This window comes from Calcarisporiella thermophila (assembly GCF_041956535.1).
Source record: "Calcarisporiella thermophila strain CBS 279.70 unplaced genomic scaffold VTP21scaffold_13, whole genome shotgun sequence".
Classification (NCBI taxonomy): Eukaryota; Fungi; Calcarisporiellomycota; class Calcarisporiellomycetes; order Calcarisporiellales; family Calcarisporiellaceae; genus Calcarisporiella; species Calcarisporiella thermophila.
In genome coordinates, this window is record NW_027192203.1 from 273,306 (window position 1) to 291,358 (window position 18,053).

Below are 18,053 nucleotides of genomic sequence, written 5' to 3' on the forward strand. Positions count from 1 at the left end.
CAAGGACTAACCAACATTATGTTTTGATCTCTTCATTTTTGTTTCTCCCTGATAATTTCATTCCAGGCCATGCGCTGGTATGTTTATTTGCTTTGCTTTTGGTAGCCCGCGGACTTTTTCAGTTTCTTCTAGCCTCGTTGAGCTAATACGAGACGTTGATTAGGATTGAAGCTCGTGTTTTGAACATGGAAGAATGAACATCCAGTCTATCTAAATTGCTCAAGAGAGGATGGAGGCATTGAAACTAGATAGGGTGTTATTCCTATGGCATATATGTATTTATACGTCTATCCGCATTTATTAATCATCGCTTGCATACCCAAAGCCTAATCCCGCACAAATGAAAGGCATGGAATCATTGGGGTGCGGCTGGAAACCTAAACATGTTCCCTTGAATCCTATTTCCACGACGCTCTCGACATTGGCTGTGTCATTACCGCAGCATTTTCTTAATTGTCGATCCAGTTTCAATAGATTCAACCTGCATGAGGAGCAACACTTAGGAAGAGATTTTGGAATTTCTGGAGATCCAGATGCAGGATGACGAAATAGTAAAGGTAAATCAGAGCTTTAAGTGTGACACTAGTGTTTTTTATCACGTATGCTGTTGTCTCGCAAGCTATCCCCATTCCGGTCTGCCAATGGGGGAGAAGGCTAGTTGGGTGATGACGTATTGCAGGATATTCTATTCCAAATTCTGCCAACTGCTATCTCTATCCATCTACACATAATCTGCATAGGGCAATCTGTACTTTCTTTCCTTCAATGACAGGATATCAAGCTGTTAACACCTAGCCATGATAGGCCATGTGCCTCTTTTTGTTTCCATACATAGAGTTGTGGTAGAAAAGTCCGCAAACATACCTGAATGGGCTTGATCATACGAATAGGCGAGGCGGCGCGGTTTACCCGATAACAACTCTGGAGGGTAGAATCCAGCTTAGAAGCTTGTGATAGTAGAAATTGCGCCCTCCCTTGTAGGCGCCCATGCACTTCTTGCTCGAGTGTAAACATAGTAAATGTGTAAATTATTTTCCAAGAAATAGGCTTTTTTGTTTCTATTTCGAATCCAAGGTCTCTTTATAGGCAATTTTGTATTTCAATTTCGGGCTAACCTACAACCTAGTTAAGGCGCTTATCGCGATGCAGGATGCATTGTGCTCAACGATTGGGGATTCCGCTAATAAGCTCAGTCTGGCTTGAATTTCGAACGAGCCTTCTATTTCGGATGTTCAGGTAGCGATCTTCCTGGGCTCGGGATGGATCCGCCAATCCTTTTCATGCGATGGCTGGCTGTCTCGAGGTCCTTATCCTCGCCGCTTTCAGTATTTTTCGTTTGGGTCGCCGTCTCCAACTTTCTATCTATTTTTCGCTTCTTGGTGGTTAATACTTAATTCTTAATTCTTAATCGCGGTTCTCCAAGGGGAGTTCGGGCAGCGGGGAACACAGCAAAAGGCCACACGGCCAATCGCTTGATGCCTCCAAACTTCCACAAGAAGACGAGAATGCAACCATGAGACTTTAAGCTTTGTTGCATCCTTTTTGTTTACAGATGTCAGCTCCCCACAAGGTCACACTGAGGGTGGCCCTGCTACTTGCTCCTATCTGTACTGGCGTGTTGGGTTTGAGATAGGAGAGAGGGTGGGTATATGAAAAAGTTTTTAACCCCAAGGGAATGGTCCGCATTGTTTGTTGCGGACCTGGTTTGGGAAATGAGTTCCTTGGTGGTTGCAGAACGAAATCCCCAAAGCGAGCACGAGTGGCAGGGAGGCTTTGAGGTTGTGTAAGTTAGCGGGCTCTCGACATGTCTGCCGACGAGCAACGGATGCCCCAATGCCTCTCCAGTCGAAGGTAAAAGCTAAAGGACGCGTGACTGACTCCGTAGCCACTCAGCCCTGCGACTCGCGCCAGCGCACATGGGTGTATTGAATCACATATTTCTGCATGATTCGCGACCACTCCATTGTATATAACGTTATCTTTATCTGTCGAATTATCCCCCCCCGTATCTTCATGGCTGCGTCGTAATCTCTAGTTATATTATTATGCCCTGAAAAGGGAAAATGCGCATATTCGATTATCCGACAAGTTTTCTATCTCTGCAATCTAAGCTGGCATTGTAAAATAGTGTTTCTGGCTCCAGAGAGCTGGGTTCGTAGGCTGCAGCCTGCAAAGCATCTCTAGTCCTCATTCGAACATGCACCCCATCATGCTGTGTTTTCCCCCCTCTCTCCCCGCCCAAGCTCAGTCACTTGATGCCCATTGGGAGGTAGGCCGGCTGCAGGCGGCGATTGCTGAGGAGGGATGGCGGCATCCAGGCAAGATGCTTGTGATATATCCGTGTCCGAGGGATAGCCCCGGTTTCGGGCTATCCCGTTTTGTTTGGAACATCCTTGGAGTGAAATCGTGGGAGAGGGAGGCCGGTTTTACCTTTTGGGTGGAGATTCATTCTAAGAATAAAATTCCAAAGGCTAAAATGGCGGGCGAAGGGCTTGGCCGGCATTGGGGGAGTGGGGGGGGGGGGACAAGCGCAGGCCGGGTCGAACCAGGTTTAACCAAGGTCTTGGATTGGCTATGTGCTTAAGCGTCGTACATGTGCTAGAGCTCTTTGACAGCTGCATGAGGGGCAATCGCCGTGCAGAGGCGAGTTAATGATGTAACGTCTGCAGGCCAAGCCACCATTTCCCACATGGGATGCCCCACTGGTTGGTGGTGAATGAGAAGAGAAGTTTTCTCCTTTCACCCACAAAACCTCTACAATTTTTCTTTTATTCCTTTTCCTTTTTCTGCTTCTGTTTTCATACACCTGCCTTCGTCAGCCCTCAGCTCCCATCGCCAACCACCCCACCCCTGCATTAGCTGCCGTGAGTGTCCCCCCCGCGCCATTGCCCCTCTGCCCCCTTTGTTTATGTTTGCTGCGGTTGCTATTCTTGTTGCTGCTGCGATTCTTTTTCTATAAGTACAAAATAAGGATTGGATTGATTGGGGACGAGGGAAAGCTTTTTTGTGCTAACATTAATCATTAACCTTTTTTCCATTTTCCACGTCATTTCTCGACCATCGTGCTCACTCTCCCTTTTTTTTTCCACCAAGGTTAGTCCAATCGAGATTCTGACGGTTTTCGAGGTGCCTCTCCTCTAATCCACATTGGATGCTTCCATGGTGCCTAACCCAAAAGCATTGCCTGTACGCCCGCCGTCTTCGCCCACTGCTACCCAGGCCACCGTCTTTCTTCCCATCGATATCCCTGGTACGACCGCCGACAACTCTCCAATGTCTGATTCTCCTCCCGGCAACAAGCACAATCTACTCCACCGTCGTTACACCCTCAAGACCCTAAACGAGCTTAACCAAGCCGCCGCCGCTGCTGCCGCCGCTGCCGCCGCAGGTTCGAACACCAGCAATCGAAATCAAATCATCCGCAATGAATCAACTACTTCTCCTGAAGCTATGAACGAAGCTACCAACTCAGGATCGGTCTCAGGCGACTTCCAAAAAATCAGCAAAATGCCTCTACATGATGACTTCCGCCTTCCCCCGCCACGAAAGATTTCCGCCCCATCGGCCACTACCCTTGATCCTTCCACCTACACCACCACCAAGACCGATGGCCAATCTTTCGAGTTCGAGGTCCGCCCCCACGACTCCGATAGCGAGTACGAGTACACAAGCGGCGAGGACGACTGCTTTTTCGAGGAGGGCGAGACCGAGGGCGCCGAGGGGAAAGAAAAGCGACGCTTCTCTCTGTTTCATAATCTCAAGCTGCCCCCTTCCCTTCCCCTGTTGCCCTTTTCGAACCAGGTCGGAGGCCACGCCTCCTTCTTCCGCTTTTCGAAAAAGGCGATCTGCAAACCCGTCTCCCGGCGGGAGCAGGAGTTTTACGAGTTTGTCGAGGCGCTCCACCCCGAGCTCCTCCCCTTCATCCCCCAGTATCTGGGCGTGCTCAACGTCGCGTACCGCTCCGACGGAGACCAGGCGGTGCCCGAGGTCATCTTCGAAAAGAACAAGCACATCCTCCCTGAATGGCTTCTCAAGCGGCTGCTTGGCCCGGACGCCTCCCCGGAGCCCTATCTGAGCTGCAGCGAGAAGGATTGCCATGCGATTGGCCGTATCCGAGGATCCTCTCGGGTCAACTCGAAACTACGGGAGCAAGTGCTACGCGAGGTCTTGTCGCCGCGCTCTCTGCGGGCGCGGCTGCGCCGGGTTCACTCGCAATTTTCCAGCCGGCGCCCCCCGCACTCGGAGCACCGTCGCCACTCGGTCAACGACATCAGGGCGGAGATTCTGAAGAGTGCTAAATCGGTCCCGGTCTCGCTCCTGTCTGCCTCGCGCAGTTTCGCTAATCTAGAGCTGGATTCGTCGTCGGATGTGGTGGGCCAGACAAGCCCAAGCTCTATCATCACCGTTTCCGAGGATGAGGGTGACGACGACCGCCGATGGCCCGCAGACGATGGGCACCAGCACCACGAAGGGAATGGGGAGGCGAGTGTATCCAACGGCACCGCCGCCTTCGCTGCAAAAGACAAACAAGGCCGCAAAGCACAGCTTTCGCGAGTCGTGGAGTATTCTCCAGAAACCTCCATTTTCCGCATGGACGACTATTCGTCGCCGCGACCCCCCTCCCCCCCCGACTCCCCCCCGCTTGCCCACTCCCTGCCCACCCGGCTCACCCCGCCAATATCCGAACGCCTCACCGCCGACCAACCGCTGCTTCTCACCCCCAAGCCGCCGCAAAAGGACGCGGCTGACCACCCCCTTGCTTCAATCTCGCACCCATGGTCTCGCCACATCTACCACTCCACTCTCTCCAAGCTCAAGGAGTCCGCCGAAAAATCAAACGACAACCTGCACCAGTTTATTCTCATCGAGGATCTCACCGACGGGCTCAAGCACCCCTGCATACTGGACCTGAAGATGGGCACCCGCCAACACGGAGTCGATGCAACGCGCGAAAAGATGCTAAGTCAGACACAAAAGTGCGAAAAAACCACGAGCAAAGCACTTGGAGTGCGCGTGTGTGGAATGCAGGTAAGTGGTTGAAGTGGAACAGCTCTCCTTCCGTGGCTCGAGCACTAATGGTGATGCCCTCTCTGGGCCTCCTCTCTCCCTCTTTGTGTCCCATAGGTGTACAAGGAGACTACAAAGCGGTTTCTCTTCCAGGACAAGTACTTTGGCCGGTCGTTGACCCCGGAGACGTTCAATGGGGCGCTGAAGGAGTTTTTGAACAATGGTTTCTGCGTGCTAATACACCACATCCCCGTCATTCTCCGGAAGCTGCGACGGCTTGCGCGGATCATTCGCAAACTGCACGGTTATCGGTTCTATGCCTCGTCGCTCCTTGTCTTTTACGATGGCAACGTTCACAGCACTCGTAAAATCGACATCAAGATCATCGACTTTGCCCACTGCATGACGAATCGAGACCTGGAGAATGTGAAAAATCTCAGCTATCCTCCGTCGCATGATGGCCCGGATCACGGCTATCTGCTGGGCTTGAAGAATCTGTGTAAGCACTTCGAGGCGATTTGGTTTGAAGAAATGGACCGGCTGCATGAAAATGTGCATCGGACCGGCACGGGCGAACCGGCGAAATACGATGGGATGGAGGAGTTAAGTCTGGAAGAAGACGATGAAATCTTCTACGGAATCGACGATCCCCTGCCCCGCTCCATCCCTCAACCCACTCCTGCTAACCAAGTTACGACTACCCTCAATGCCAATTCCGAGAATAGTAAGCAACATAATTCTTGATTGTTTCTTTCCTCTATATCTCTCTCTTTATATATATATTTTCCCTCATTTATACACACTTTAAACCAAAATTGCAAAATAGCTAATGCTCTGTCTGCTGGTTAGACTTTGTGTGTATATTAATGTCGCTTTCACTTTTTTTTATTATAGACCCCCTTTTTTTATTATTTCTTTTGAAAATATGAACATTTGGATTTTCTTTTTCTTAACTATCATTCTATTTTCTACTCGACTATTTTTCTCACTCTACTTTTTTTATTAGTTGTAGCTTGTCTTTTTTTTTTCCTTTTTATATCTATATAGCTTTCTATATTGAGCATTTTTTTTTTTTCCTCCCTCTTACTTTCTGGCTTAACCATGTTTCAGTATTCTTGTGTATTATAATTTCTCTCATCATTTTTCTTTTTGCGGATAGTGAAAAAAAAATACTACTACATTTCTCTTTTAAAGATCAATAAAAATGTTGTACTTCTTCTGAAATCTAACGAGAATGCACTCTTTAAATTAAACTCTCGAAACAAATAGGCGAAAGGCGATACTGAGTCCAGGCAAAGAAAAACACACAACGGGTATACAGGCAAAATTACAAACTCTACAGCTAGTCTATCCCGGAGATCGGCTCCTGTTTATGGCTCCCTCATTTTCCCCTTCTTCGCCCGATGGACCTCGACGATCAGCTGCAGCTTGAGCAGACCCGCGTCCATGGATTTCAGGGGAACAATCTCCATCTCCTCAAGGCCAGAGCGCGAGTGCTCGCTCGGCTCGGCGGGAACCCAGAGGAAATCAGGCTACTCGCACACACATTGGTTACGGACTTGGCATAGGATAGAAAATAGCACACAAAACAAGCATCTAACCTTGAGTTGAGCGGGCTCGTGCCCTTTTTTGAGCTCCATCGCAACCAAGAACGTGCATTCTACACACAGTTAGGCCACGCATTCTTCCAACACAAGGGCCACAAAAAGGGTTACTTACCGGGAGGAATGGGTGGCAAATAAGCATCGCACGAGTGAATCTTCAGTAGAAAGGCCCTTAAATAGTGCTCAAGGTCCCCACACTGTAATCCACCCTCCACCCTACTCGAGGTAGCCCACTTTTAGTCCAAGTTCAAACAATACAAGTGGAACAAAAAAACGGGGGACTTACCGAACATCATCACGTACGAGCTCGGGTGCAACTATATTTTCCACCTCGAATACAAAGCGCTCCACCGGATTTTGCTCATTCAGAATGATGACATTAACGCGTTCCACCAGCCCCTACAAGAAGACCAATGAGCAATGCTTAGAATTGGAACAGGCATGCAGTAAGAGCTGCATTTGCAAGTACTTTTTCAAGATTGGATTTGCACGCTAGAACCGCATTGGTTATCCACTCATTCAGTCCCGGGTGGCGCGATTGTTGTAAGGGAATGTTGTACTTTCTACACTTTTTAAATAGCTCTGGAGGCATTCTTTAATACCGCCCTCCCAATTTTGCAAGGATTTTGCTTACCATGAGGATAAATCTGACGCACGTAAACAATCTGGTGGATTGCAATTTCCACTATGGAGGCGGTAAAGGACAAAAAATACCAAATAAATTAAGCGTGTATTCTCCAGCGAGAAAAGAAGAATATGCTCACGAAATTCACAGAGTACTTCGATTAATTCTAAAACACAATGAGAACAATAAGGTCAGTTCGGGAAGAAACATGAAAGACAGATAGGTGGCAAGACACCTTTACGTGTGAGGTACTGGCCGTTGGTTCTTTCTACACTCATTCCATAAAGCGTGCAGGAGAGTCACACCGCGTCTTTGGCCATGACTCGTCGCACCCGGGTGATAATCAAGCAATCTAAGCCGCAGCGAATGCAATTGAAAGTCACATAGGAAGAGGAAAAATTTTTGACTTATTTAAAGACAAACTTTTCCATTATTTTAAAAATTGACCTAATTCAAAAATTAAGGCTAAATCCTTTTACCAAGCTAATCAAGCTGCCCATAACTTGTAACGCGTGGACGAAATTTATTAGACGACTGTATATCAAGCAACGATGAGTGATACAGAACGTGGTGGAAGTGGTGTTGACGATGAGCTCTCTCTCCCAAAGGGTAGGTGATTTAGATGGGCTTCTTTGTCTCTTTTTTATTTCAGCCCGCTTGTACTCATCATTTTCCTGCTCGATCGACTCACATGCCCTTGCCTCTTAACGAAATTAGCCACAGTACAGAAGATCATTCAAGAGATGATGCCAGATGACATGGCATGCGCCAAGGACACGCGCGATCTACTTATTGATTGCTGTGTTGGTAAATAAGGGATTGAATTGCTTGACCACCTGCCCTCAGAGAATCTAACGCATTTTGGTTGTAGAATTTATCCACTTGATTGCTTCCGAGGCAAATGAGATTTGCGAGAAAGAGGCCAAAAAAACAATCGCCGCCGAGCACGTCATTGAAGCATTAAAGGTAGGGACGAATGGATTCACGCCAGATTATATCGGTTGGCTAATTTTTTCGTCTCACAGGGCTTGGGTTTTGAGAGTTATATTGAAGAAGTGCAGGGAGTGTTTAGGGAGCATAAGCAACAGCAAAAGGACCGCGACCGCCGAAGCTCGCGCCTCGAGAACACTGGTATGTCAGAGGAGGAGCTGTTGCGGCAACAGGAGCTTCTCTTTGAGCAATCTAGACTTAAATATGAAGCTCAACAGAATGGCCCTTGAAAATTCGTAATGCGAGTCTTTTAAATTGGCTTATTGGATGTAATTTTTTTCCTTATTTGATTTTCTTTTGTTTTTCGTTCAAGTCCTGAACTTTTTAGTTTTTTTTTATTGCTCTTTTCTTGTATATATGAGACGATCTGTACTGGCCTATTCATCCTATTAATAACTTTTTTTTTTAAAAAAAATATGGGCTTGGCCAAGTAGAACGCACGATAAAACATGGTCACTTAATATCTCCTAGTCTCGAGCTAGACAGAGGTGGGAGGAGAAAAGGGAGGGGGGTAAATACCAGAGCACAGTACAAAAAGATAGACAAGGAATAAATAGCACAAGCACTAGGGGGTCATCGACTGAGGGCTATCTTGCGCAATCTGGTGGCCTCCTCTTGACTCAGCTGCAGCATCGTGGTCATCACGGGCATGAGCGCCTCGCGATCTGGCGCCTCCAGGAATTTAAGCAATACATTCTTTATATAGATGTTCTCCATGCCAGGGTTTTGCTGCCGTTTCATGAGCGCGTCGACGCGGCGTATTTCGCTCTTAAGCACACCGACCTGCTCGGTTAGACGCTGGACCTGGGCGTCGCTGTCGCCGAGAAGCTCTGTCATGTGTTGAATTTGAGTCTGATATTCTCTCTCTTTACTTGGGGTCAGCTCATCTCCACTGGCATTTTTCTGCACGGGGACGGCTCCAGATTTTGAAGCTGGATGGGTAGGGGCGGACTCGTACGAGAGAAGCTCTGAAAGGGAAGCTATAGAAACGAGAAAAAAAAGCATCTATAAATTGAATTGCCAGGAAATGCGAGGGAGGGGGGAGGGATAACTCACAGTAAAGGTCACCCGCTGCTGAAGATGAGGATCTGGACGAAATGGGGGGAGTGGTAGTGGAATTGGCCGGAGTACTTTTTCCAACTGACTTGTTTAAGTCGTTTTCAACCGTCGCAGGCGGAAGGTCGCTTGTGCTTGTACTTGCAGAGGAAGGTATTCTACCAGAAAAGATCCCACCCAACGACTTGGCCGGATCGGATGCATTGTGTCTTTGCTGTGCTTTCAGCTCCCTTCGGAGTCCCTCGATTTCCTCGTCTCGCTTAGTAATGAGGGAGCGCGCAGTCGAAAGCTCCTCGCCGAGGCGCTGGTAAGAAAAAAAGAGAGGGCAGGAGCGAGAGGGGAGGAGAAGATCAATGGGAATCCGGACATTATCAATTAGTGGCTAATCGGATGGATTACCTCTGATATTTGCTGTAGCTCTTCTATTTGTTCGCTTTTCTTGGATAGGCTCTGGTTCACATTTTGAGCCGAGCGCTCCACCTCCAACCGCAGAGAATGGATGGTTTGCGCGTGACGCTTCTCCATTTCTTCCACCGCTAATATGAAAAAAAAAATGGAATTAAAACAAGGATCTTTTCTCTCCTCCCTCCCCCCCTCTGGCCAACAAATCGTTACCATCCTGGTATTCCGCTTGGTCTCTTCTGATTTGGTCTTCAAGCTTTTCCACTTGTGCCTGTAGATCCAAGTGCTGGCGCTTGAATTGCAACAATGCCTCAAGTTCTTGCTCCATACCTGAAGCATGTGCAAGCGCTTCCTGCAAATCTCTTTCTGCAGTGGCTAATCTATGCTGGAGCCCGGTTATTTCGCTGTTTTTCTCACTAATTCCACATTTTTGAGGTTGAGTTAGTATCTGGACAGATGGGATAGAAAATGAGGCCAATGCAAGGATTCTTACAGCCTCTCCATTTCCAAGCTTCTCAATTGCTCCTCTAGTTGGGCAAGCCTAGAATCGCCCGGATGTTGGGTTGGCGCCTGTTGATTGAGCAATGCGTGGGCGCGTTTTTTATACTGCTGGTATTCTAGTTTAATCTGATTTTGCTGATCTATTGCCTCTTTTAATTTGGATTCCTATACATGTTGGGAGGAGTAAGCACAACAACGCTTTACGGGTTCACGTGAGCACGCTATGAGAGCCTACCAAGCTTTCAATTCGTGATGAACTCTTGGACGATTGTGTCTGCAACTCGAATTCTAATTCCTTGTTCATTGCTACTCAACAGTGGTATGATTGAGTACCCGGCTTTAAAGGGCATATCCGGAAATAAAAAGGGCGAAGCAAAAAAAAAAAATACCTTTACTCTCATCCAGAGCATTCCGCATTTCATCTAGCTCATTCCTCAGCGTGTTTACCTCTGTCATCAGACGTTCTATATCCTGATCTTTTTCTACAATAGTCTGGCGCATTTCCCCTAGGTTTTTGTTAGCGGCCGAGAAAACTCCTTTCATCTTCTTAATCTTCTCCTCGTGCTCAGTCTTGAGCTTTTCAATTTCGGCTAGTACACAAAAGATTTGAACATGAACTGTCTAGCACAATACAAATACGAATCTTCGGCATACCATTACGCTTGTCGAGAGCTTCTTGGAGATCGGATATCTCGATTGATTCGGTACTCGACTTGACACCAGGAACTGGTGAACCGATCCCGCTTTGATTCTAAAATGTCATCGGGGTCAACAACAGATTATAACTCGGTTGAGAGGATCAAACCGATCACCTTTAGCCTCGATCTCAAGCGTTCAACTTCACGCTCTAGTCTAGCAATCTGTTTATCCGCTTGTTCAAGCTCACTGCCTCCGGGCCTTTCGCTCTGATCTTGACCGGTCACTTCCGGTTTCTCGTTCGGTTCCTTGTTGGGCATTGTTACGGATTTCTCGAGGTCGCCCTCCCCATTCTCTCCGGTCTGTGACATCAGCGAGAGAATTTGGCTCCGGTACTGTTCATTTTCAGTGGCAAGTTGGTCGGCTCGAGAACGCCAATGTTCCAACTCCTCCCAAATTTCGTCTCTATTTCTGGTGCCGCTGGGCTGCGACTGGGCCTTGGAGGCTGCAACGGTCGACTCGAGAGATGCGATGATACCATTTAATCTTTCGATCTCTCGAGCATTCTTCTCGTTTGCCTGCTCTCGCTCCTCCAGGATCCCTCGATTGGCCTCCTCCATCCCTTCAGCTGATATACTGCCCAGCGCCTCCAACTCTTCCTCTAAAGACCTTGGATTCGCGGCTTCCTCATCCGTTTCGCCTGACTCCGCTGATATCACTTCTCTCAGTGAAAGGCACCGAGCAAGGGCCTCTCGTAATTCCTCCTCCAATTCAGGTGGGCCTTTTCCTTCATCCTCCTCTTCCGGAGGAAAGCATTTCTTTTGCACTTTTTCCATAACGTCGAGAGATTCCACCAGTCCTTTTTTCATATCAGCGTAGGAGGAGCGAAGTCGACTGATTTCAGCAAATACCACCGCGTATTTCTGCGTGATACTTTTCACCTGCTCTCGGCAAATATCCAAGTCTTTTGTGGTTTGCTCAAAGCGCGCGGCGAGTTCTAATCCGCGATAAAATTAGCTTTGATAGCTTTGTGCCATGATGCCAGATTTCTGCCTACCATTATATTCTCGCATAGTTCTTGGCCGAGGACGAGCTGAAGTGGCTTGCGAGCTGATTCCGCGCAGAAGATTCGAGTTCAAGGTAATTAGTATGAAGCCCTAAGTAAGATGTAATTTGTAAAGATATACCTCGTTGGTGAATTTGTTACATTGGCACGCTAAAGGGGCAATGAAAAGAGAGAAAATAAATTAGATTCCAGTTTAATATAACCCATACGATGGCGTGTCTAAGTGAACACCGTAGTGAGTGTGCTGAAAACGTCATGTCAACTTACCGCGCGAGGATTCAGTGATGATGCTGATTTGCACACATCGGAGGCGATTGCTTCGCGTGGACTACCGCCAATCGTGCCAGCACCACCCGCTCCCTGTCGACGAACAGCAGCCGCAGAAAGCTCACGTTCAACTTCAGATACTTTTTTTAATATTGAGTTGAACATCGTTCTCTGGGAGATTACGCTCAAGAATCAATGCCCCCTTTCTGGACCTCGTCCTTGGAGGCTCAAATTATCCGTGGCTTAATCCTCCGCAATAGAAGTGGCAATTTCATTTTGACTATGGGCCAGCTCTGGTCAGGCAGAGCTCAGCCCTATTCCATGTCTAAAGAGCGATGTAGCCCACTGAAGAGGGTGCCTTTTCATGGATAGTTTAGAATAAGCCTTGATGAACAGTACTGAAATATCTCGGAGAAAATTCTATCATCAATATACACGGTGATCATAAAAACAAAAATTACAGATTGGAGTTACAAGCATATACAGAACGGGAGGTATCCTGCTAAAACGTTTGGTTTGATGGCAATGAAAAGGAAGGGAGTCAGGGAAAATTCGGATCCGAGGAGAGCCTTCCAGCTGCAATATCGCACAGCTTGGGATACACCACTCTGCGCCTATCCAACTGTGCCTCGCACCAAAGCAGCATCTTTATAATGGCTGAAAGTCGCGGATTATGGTCCAGCCCCTGGGTGGTAAGGATAGCGGAGTTGAGTTCGCTTGCGGTGCGTTGACGCTGGGCAAGATCAAGAAGCTCTGCCACAGGCGCCGAAGAACCCTCGTCAAAGATCAAGAGGGACATGGTTTGCCCTAGCTGCTCCAGCAACCGTGGCTATCATGATGCCACGGGACGTTAAACAATGGGCGGTCTTGGGTAGCAATCAGACACTTACGTTAGCTTCTACAAGGGGAGCCAGTTCTTGTTGCGCAAATGCAAGTGCCTCGCTGATCTGGCTCTTGCGGATTTTTTCGATGAAGATTTGTTGCTTGAGCAGGAAGAGCAGGTCCGTGTTGGAGCCAAGTATCTGAGGAAAAGGGGCGTTAGCCCATTGTATCCATTTTGAAAAAGCACTACAGTAGGAACCTCGGGCTTTATGACATTTGTCTTTTCAATGGCCTCCTCTATCTCTCCTAAATGGATCGCGGCACGGATCGCCATCCGCTCGCGGACCGAATGCAGGTCCATACAAGGCTGCAGGCCACACTCCTCGGCAAATCTCTCAGCTGCATCACCATAGCCCTCTACGAGTAGGTAATTCATGACGAGGGAATCCAAGTCTCTGTCATAGTTGATGTAGGGGTGAGAAGCTGGGGATGGAGATCCGGAAACAGAATGTGACTTACGATCGGCTCAGCTCCATCTTTCGCATTCTCTTCTGCCAATCTTCCGAGGATATCATGTTAGGATGGGGCAATCGCTTCTACGGGAGAAAGGCAGGGGGCAATAGAGTTGACAGCAAACGCGTGTGCATAAGAAGAGCTGCGCTTACCATTGAGTGGGATCTTAATCCGTGGCAAGAGTGCGGAGCCCGGTCACGGATGGCTCCATAGAGATTTGGCCTTCCCTGTGATCCAGGTGTGACCGCTGCTACACAGAACAATATTTCCGCCCGATTTGGCAAGGCCATGACCCGAATGGCCCCCATTTCGAGAAACAGAGGGCCAGCATTAGGTTCTCCGTGCACCGCATTGCGAGAAACTGAGCCACCCGCGCTGCGTCCTGATTGTCGGCCGAGAGCTGAATGTAGCCTTGTGGCTCCGAATATACAGTGTGCGACTTAGTAAGTGCGCCGCCGCACAATGCTTATTACAAAGAGACATTGGGGCGCACGGATGATCGCGGCCGCGGTTGGGGGTGCAGGTGGAGGGCGGCTGAAATGGCCGTGGCTCGCACAGGCAAGTCGAGCCGAAGGGCTCGGGTGAGCAAGGGTGGGGGAGGGAGAGGGGTGGTGCGTGTGAAAAAAGTTAAGCGTAACTTTTGGCTTCAGGATTGGCTGGCGCGAGCTTAATCTCTGGGTTTATTTTTTTCTGGGCCCAACGGCACGGCGGTCAGGCCACAAGGCGAGGATGCGCTGCAGAGCCCCTTGCGCTCAGTTCGGCAGAAGGCTGGGCAGGGCGCGAGGCCACCAACGGGAGGCGTGCGGGAGAAGGGTCTGGCCGGTGGTGCTGTTGAGGGTGAGCACCCTCTGTTCCATTGGAAAACTTTTTTTTAGCAGGTTGGGGCTCCGACCTCGTCCTCTTGCTGAATTCCCTTGGAGTGTGACAATCGCCGAATTTGCAGTGTATATTGTATGTAGATACCTTTACAAACACCCTCGTAATCAAACAGCTCAGGATCCGGATTCTCCTCCCCCCCCCTCCTAGATCCCTATTCAAACTCCTATGCCTGCTTGCTAATCCATTGACAGCCGTGGCATTGATTTACCCTTCCCCCTCCCCCCTATTTTCGTTACCCCTCCCCCATATCTCTAGATCCACTATTCTCTTTGTTTTTCGGGGAATCGTCGACGTTCTGGGCGCATTGGGCCAGCTGTTTGTTAAGCGATAGAGCGCGATTTCCCGAGAAAAGCATCATACCACCTCCCCGCAATGTCCGATACTCAGAGTAGCGATAACAAGTCGAGTCGTCCCCATCCTAGCATAGCATGTAAGTTTTATTTTTGTTTAGCATGGTGCTCCGAAAGTTAATCCCTCCCCTCCTCTCCCCACTCCCCCCCCCCCCCTCCAAGGCTTACGATGCCATCAAAAGAAGGTATTTTCCGCTCTGGTATCTGCCTGGTCTGCAACGGCACTGTATCTAACCACCTCTCTCCATTTGTTTATTTATGCGACCGCATATATTAGGCTAGATGTGATTTCGTATGTTCTCACTTTCTTTACTATTTACCTCGCGAGCTTTCGACTCACATGTCTACTCCCTTCTAGCTCAAACCCGCCTGTTCGAGATGTTCTCTAGTGGGTGTCCCATGTGCTTATCCCCCCCTCTCGAGCCAGCCGGAGGATCCCCCGCTGGAAATTCTCGGGACGCATGTCGAGCAAATCAAAGAACGGATTGAAAAAATGCAGTCCGATCTTCGGGCTATAGGGCAGCTGGGACGCCCCCGCCCCACGTCCAACTCCGTTCTGCAACAGTCTGTGGTCAACGATCTCTCACGGCCTCTCTATGATTCCGCTGTAATACCGTCGCGGCGACTGCCCGGATCGGATATCAATTGGAAACTCTCGTTGTCCCCCAGCGGCATACGAATCGACACGAATATCGCCTCGGTCAACGATCTGTACAAGCTGCTCCTGCAGGGACTTAACCAGCTGAGTATCCAGCGGGAAAATCAGTTTTTTGACGTTTTACAGGACTCTTTCCCCCCCACTCAATCCCCCTCGGTCGCTTCAGCCTCCACCCCCTCCGCCGCCTCCCCCAGAGGCGCCTTTGGCCTGTTCAATCAGGGCCAGCAGAGATTATGGGGCCACACCGCTATTCCCGAGAACGTCCAGACAATGGTCGAGTTGCCGCAGGAGACCCTGAACAAATTTGTGGAAACCTACCTCGAGTGTTTCAATCACCACCAGCTGGTCAATAAGCCTGGCTTTCTCGAGAAATACCGCAGGCAAGAGGTCGATGAGCTGCTCATCAACTCGATCTATGCCTGGTCTGCGAAGCACTGTGCGCTCTTCCACTACCACGACGACTCGCTCGACCCCCACCTGATCGGCGAGCTGTACTTTAGCCGGGCTCGGCAACTGCTCAAGAAGCGCTTCGACGCCTCCGACCAAAACACCATCCTCGCCCTTGTCAATCTGCATCTCTACCAGGCGTTTGAGCCCAACCTCATCCAGGCGCGTCTCTATGCTGGCCTAGCGGCACGGATGGCCCAGGACCTAAAATTGCACAAGGCCGAGACCAGTGTGGGCCTGGACCGAGCGGACCAAGAGGCCGCTCACCGTGTGTGGTGGTCGGCTTACTTGCTGGACACCATGGTGGCGCTCGAGACAGGGCGGCCGGCCATGATCGACGATAAGGATTGCGACGTTGACGCCGTGACCCCGTTGGCGCATGAGGATGGGCTGACCAAGGAAAAGGTGGACTTTCTCCGCAACCAGATACAGCTGGTGCGCATTCGGAAGAGCATTTCAAGACAGCTTCTCTCCGATCGCACTCGACAAACCCTCCTCTCGGTGGTTTCCAAATTCGAAAAGGCCCTCAACGCGTGGTTCGATGCGCTGCCGCCCGACCTCCAAATTCCCCTTGGCACGGAGGTTAAGCCCATCGCCGGCCATGAATTCCGATGGGCCAAAGCCATTGCTCTGAACGCAAACTACCAATCGGTGTGGATTCACCTGCACTCGCTCTTTCTCCCCAAGACTAAGGAGGCTCTGACGCCCATCTCGCTCCTTTCCCTCAACATTTGCACCAACGCGGCCAACCATATCACCACGCTCTTCTCCACCCTGGCGCGTGGAAAGGGCTGGTGCTCCATCACCCTATTTCAAAAGTCGCTCGAGCTTGCTGTGAAGATCCACCAGCAGGCTATTACCCTGAGCGACGAATCCAGCATCCAAACTACGGCGCGAAACAACCTAGTTTTGATCCTCCAACTTCTGCGCAATTCGCCTCTCATTGGGATACGTTGGTGCGACCTCATCCTATACGGAACCGAGGCTTTTATGGATCGGATCGGGATGAGCGAGGAATCAGCGGCGCACCACAGCACATCGGACGACGAACAGACAAAGCCGACCCGATGGAGAGAACCAGAATCACGTGCAAGCGATGGCGGCGGCGGTGATGATGTTGGTGGCGGTGGCGGTGGTGGTAGTAGTAATGGTGGTGGTGGTAGTGGTGATATACCGGGTGACACTAGTGCGCTTCAGCGACCATCTGGCGCGCAGCCGATGCTACCAGGCCAACCGATTTTTTCGGCTGGTCAATTGCAGTTACAATCTTTGAAGGAGAATGATATATACCAGGACATGACGCCCGAATTCTATGCTGCACGCTCCCTACAGAACGCGCTGCACCCGATGATATCCTCATTACCATACCAGCCCCTTGGCGAGTTCCGTTCGACCGATCTAAATAATATGGAGTATTTTGCGAGCTTGGACACCCAGCGACTGTCCGATGATGCGTACCTACAGTCGAGCCTAGGCGCCGTGTCAGGCGGGGTCCTTTCAGGAATCTTTGAAAGCCAGGGCAATGGGGGTGCTGCGTCCTTCTCCTCGACAACGTCGTTCCCCATTTCCACCCCCGAGCAGCTCGGCTCCTCAATGCCACGCTTTCGGCAGCATCTGCAGTCGACACGCTTTGAGCCACAGCCTCCCCCACCAACACGTCCCCTTCATCCGCAACAGCCACCGCCATTACAGTCACTACAGCCACTCCAGCAACCACAGCAGCAGCCTATACCTGTACCTAAAAGAAAAATCTCGCAACCTTCTCAACCATTGAATTACTCTTCAACCCCCATCTCTTATCTCTCCTATCCACCCGCACCCTCAAGTTCGTATGCGCCTTACCCATTGTTCACGCCTGAATCCGCCTCTCCACTTTCATACTCCACCTCCTCATCCGATGCATATTTCAACCCGAGTCCCTCCGCCATGCTTGCGCAACCCGGAGGGTTCGAATCGTTCTCCGAAACCAGCGAGCTCTCAGGGATCATGGGCGGAGGGCAGCCACCCCAAGAATATCAAGCTCCAACTAACCCAGTCACTTCAGCCGCAGGCGCTAAGAAGAGGTCGAGACCGAGCAGCCAGTGGTAAATTTTAAACAAACCTATTTATTGTATTTTATCTCTCTCTATTCCGTGTTCTCTGGGGATTTTATTTATTTGATACAAATGATTCGTGTGTATTCCAGACATTCTGTATTTTTTTTTTTCAGCGCCTTTATTTCTTTTTAAAA

The 18,053-nt window shown here is 49.6% G+C and overlaps 7 protein-coding genes across 7 annotated transcripts; 4 read left to right on the top strand and 3 right to left on the bottom strand.

Moving 5' to 3' along the window:
* Positions 1 to 3,159: 3,159 nt before the first annotated feature.
* Positions 3,160 to 5,751, top strand: VTP21DRAFT_2020 (uncharacterized protein; the record flags this gene model as incomplete). Its single annotated transcript, XM_069392170.1, has 2 exons — positions 3,160 to 5,028; positions 5,125 to 5,751. The coding sequence occupies 2 exons, from the start codon at positions 3,160 to 3,162 to the stop codon at positions 5,749 to 5,751; spliced, it is 2,496 nt and encodes an 831-aa protein (XP_069250597.1).
* Positions 5,752 to 6,377: 626 nt separating this feature from the next.
* On the bottom strand, positions 6,378 to 7,514 carry VTP21DRAFT_2021 (uncharacterized protein; the record flags this gene model as incomplete). The annotated part of the gene is made up of 8 exons (XM_069392171.1): positions 6,378 to 6,539; positions 6,609 to 6,667; positions 6,727 to 6,827; positions 6,898 to 7,010; positions 7,081 to 7,193; positions 7,246 to 7,296; positions 7,376 to 7,402; positions 7,472 to 7,514. 8 exons carry the CDS (start codon positions 7,512 to 7,514, stop codon positions 6,378 to 6,380), a joined length of 669 nt encoding a protein of 222 aa, XP_069250598.1.
* Positions 7,515 to 7,787: 273 nt separating this feature from the next.
* Positions 7,788 to 8,456, top strand: VTP21DRAFT_2022 (uncharacterized protein; the record flags this gene model as incomplete). The annotated part of the gene is made up of 4 exons (XM_069392172.1): positions 7,788 to 7,845; positions 7,954 to 8,043; positions 8,108 to 8,202; positions 8,262 to 8,456. 4 exons carry the CDS (start codon positions 7,788 to 7,790, stop codon positions 8,454 to 8,456), a joined length of 438 nt encoding a protein of 145 aa, XP_069250599.1.
* A 343-nt stretch (positions 8,457 to 8,799) lies between these two features.
* VTP21DRAFT_2023 (uncharacterized protein) lies at positions 8,800 to 12,319 on the bottom strand (the record flags this gene model as incomplete). The annotated part of the gene is made up of 12 exons (XM_069392173.1): positions 8,800 to 9,206; positions 9,283 to 9,586; positions 9,682 to 9,818; positions 9,898 to 10,100; positions 10,178 to 10,350; positions 10,421 to 10,491; positions 10,575 to 10,775; positions 10,840 to 10,936; positions 10,998 to 11,818; positions 11,879 to 11,931; positions 12,009 to 12,037; positions 12,155 to 12,319. 12 exons carry the CDS (start codon positions 12,317 to 12,319, stop codon positions 8,800 to 8,802), a joined length of 2,661 nt encoding a protein of 886 aa, XP_069250600.1.
* Positions 12,320 to 12,695: 376 nt separating this feature from the next.
* On the bottom strand, positions 12,696 to 13,797 carry VTP21DRAFT_2024 (uncharacterized protein; the record flags this gene model as incomplete). Its single annotated transcript, XM_069392174.1, has 5 exons — positions 12,696 to 12,983; positions 13,039 to 13,176; positions 13,227 to 13,431; positions 13,496 to 13,572; positions 13,642 to 13,797. 5 exons carry the CDS (start codon positions 13,795 to 13,797, stop codon positions 12,696 to 12,698), a joined length of 864 nt encoding a protein of 287 aa, XP_069250601.1.
* A 154-nt stretch (positions 13,798 to 13,951) lies between these two features.
* VTP21DRAFT_2025 (uncharacterized protein) lies at positions 13,952 to 14,324 on the top strand (the record flags this gene model as incomplete). The annotated part of the gene is made up of 2 exons (XM_069392175.1): positions 13,952 to 14,070; positions 14,156 to 14,324. 2 exons carry the CDS (start codon positions 13,952 to 13,954, stop codon positions 14,322 to 14,324), a joined length of 288 nt encoding a protein of 95 aa, XP_069250602.1.
* Positions 14,325 to 14,740: 416 nt separating this feature from the next.
* On the top strand, positions 14,741 to 17,911 carry VTP21DRAFT_2026 (uncharacterized protein; the record flags this gene model as incomplete). The annotated part of the gene is made up of 4 exons (XM_069392176.1): positions 14,741 to 14,798; positions 14,881 to 14,903; positions 14,996 to 15,010; positions 15,077 to 17,911. 4 exons carry the CDS (start codon positions 14,741 to 14,743, stop codon positions 17,909 to 17,911), a joined length of 2,931 nt encoding a protein of 976 aa, XP_069250603.1.
* Between the last annotated feature and the right edge of the window lie 142 nt (positions 17,912 to 18,053).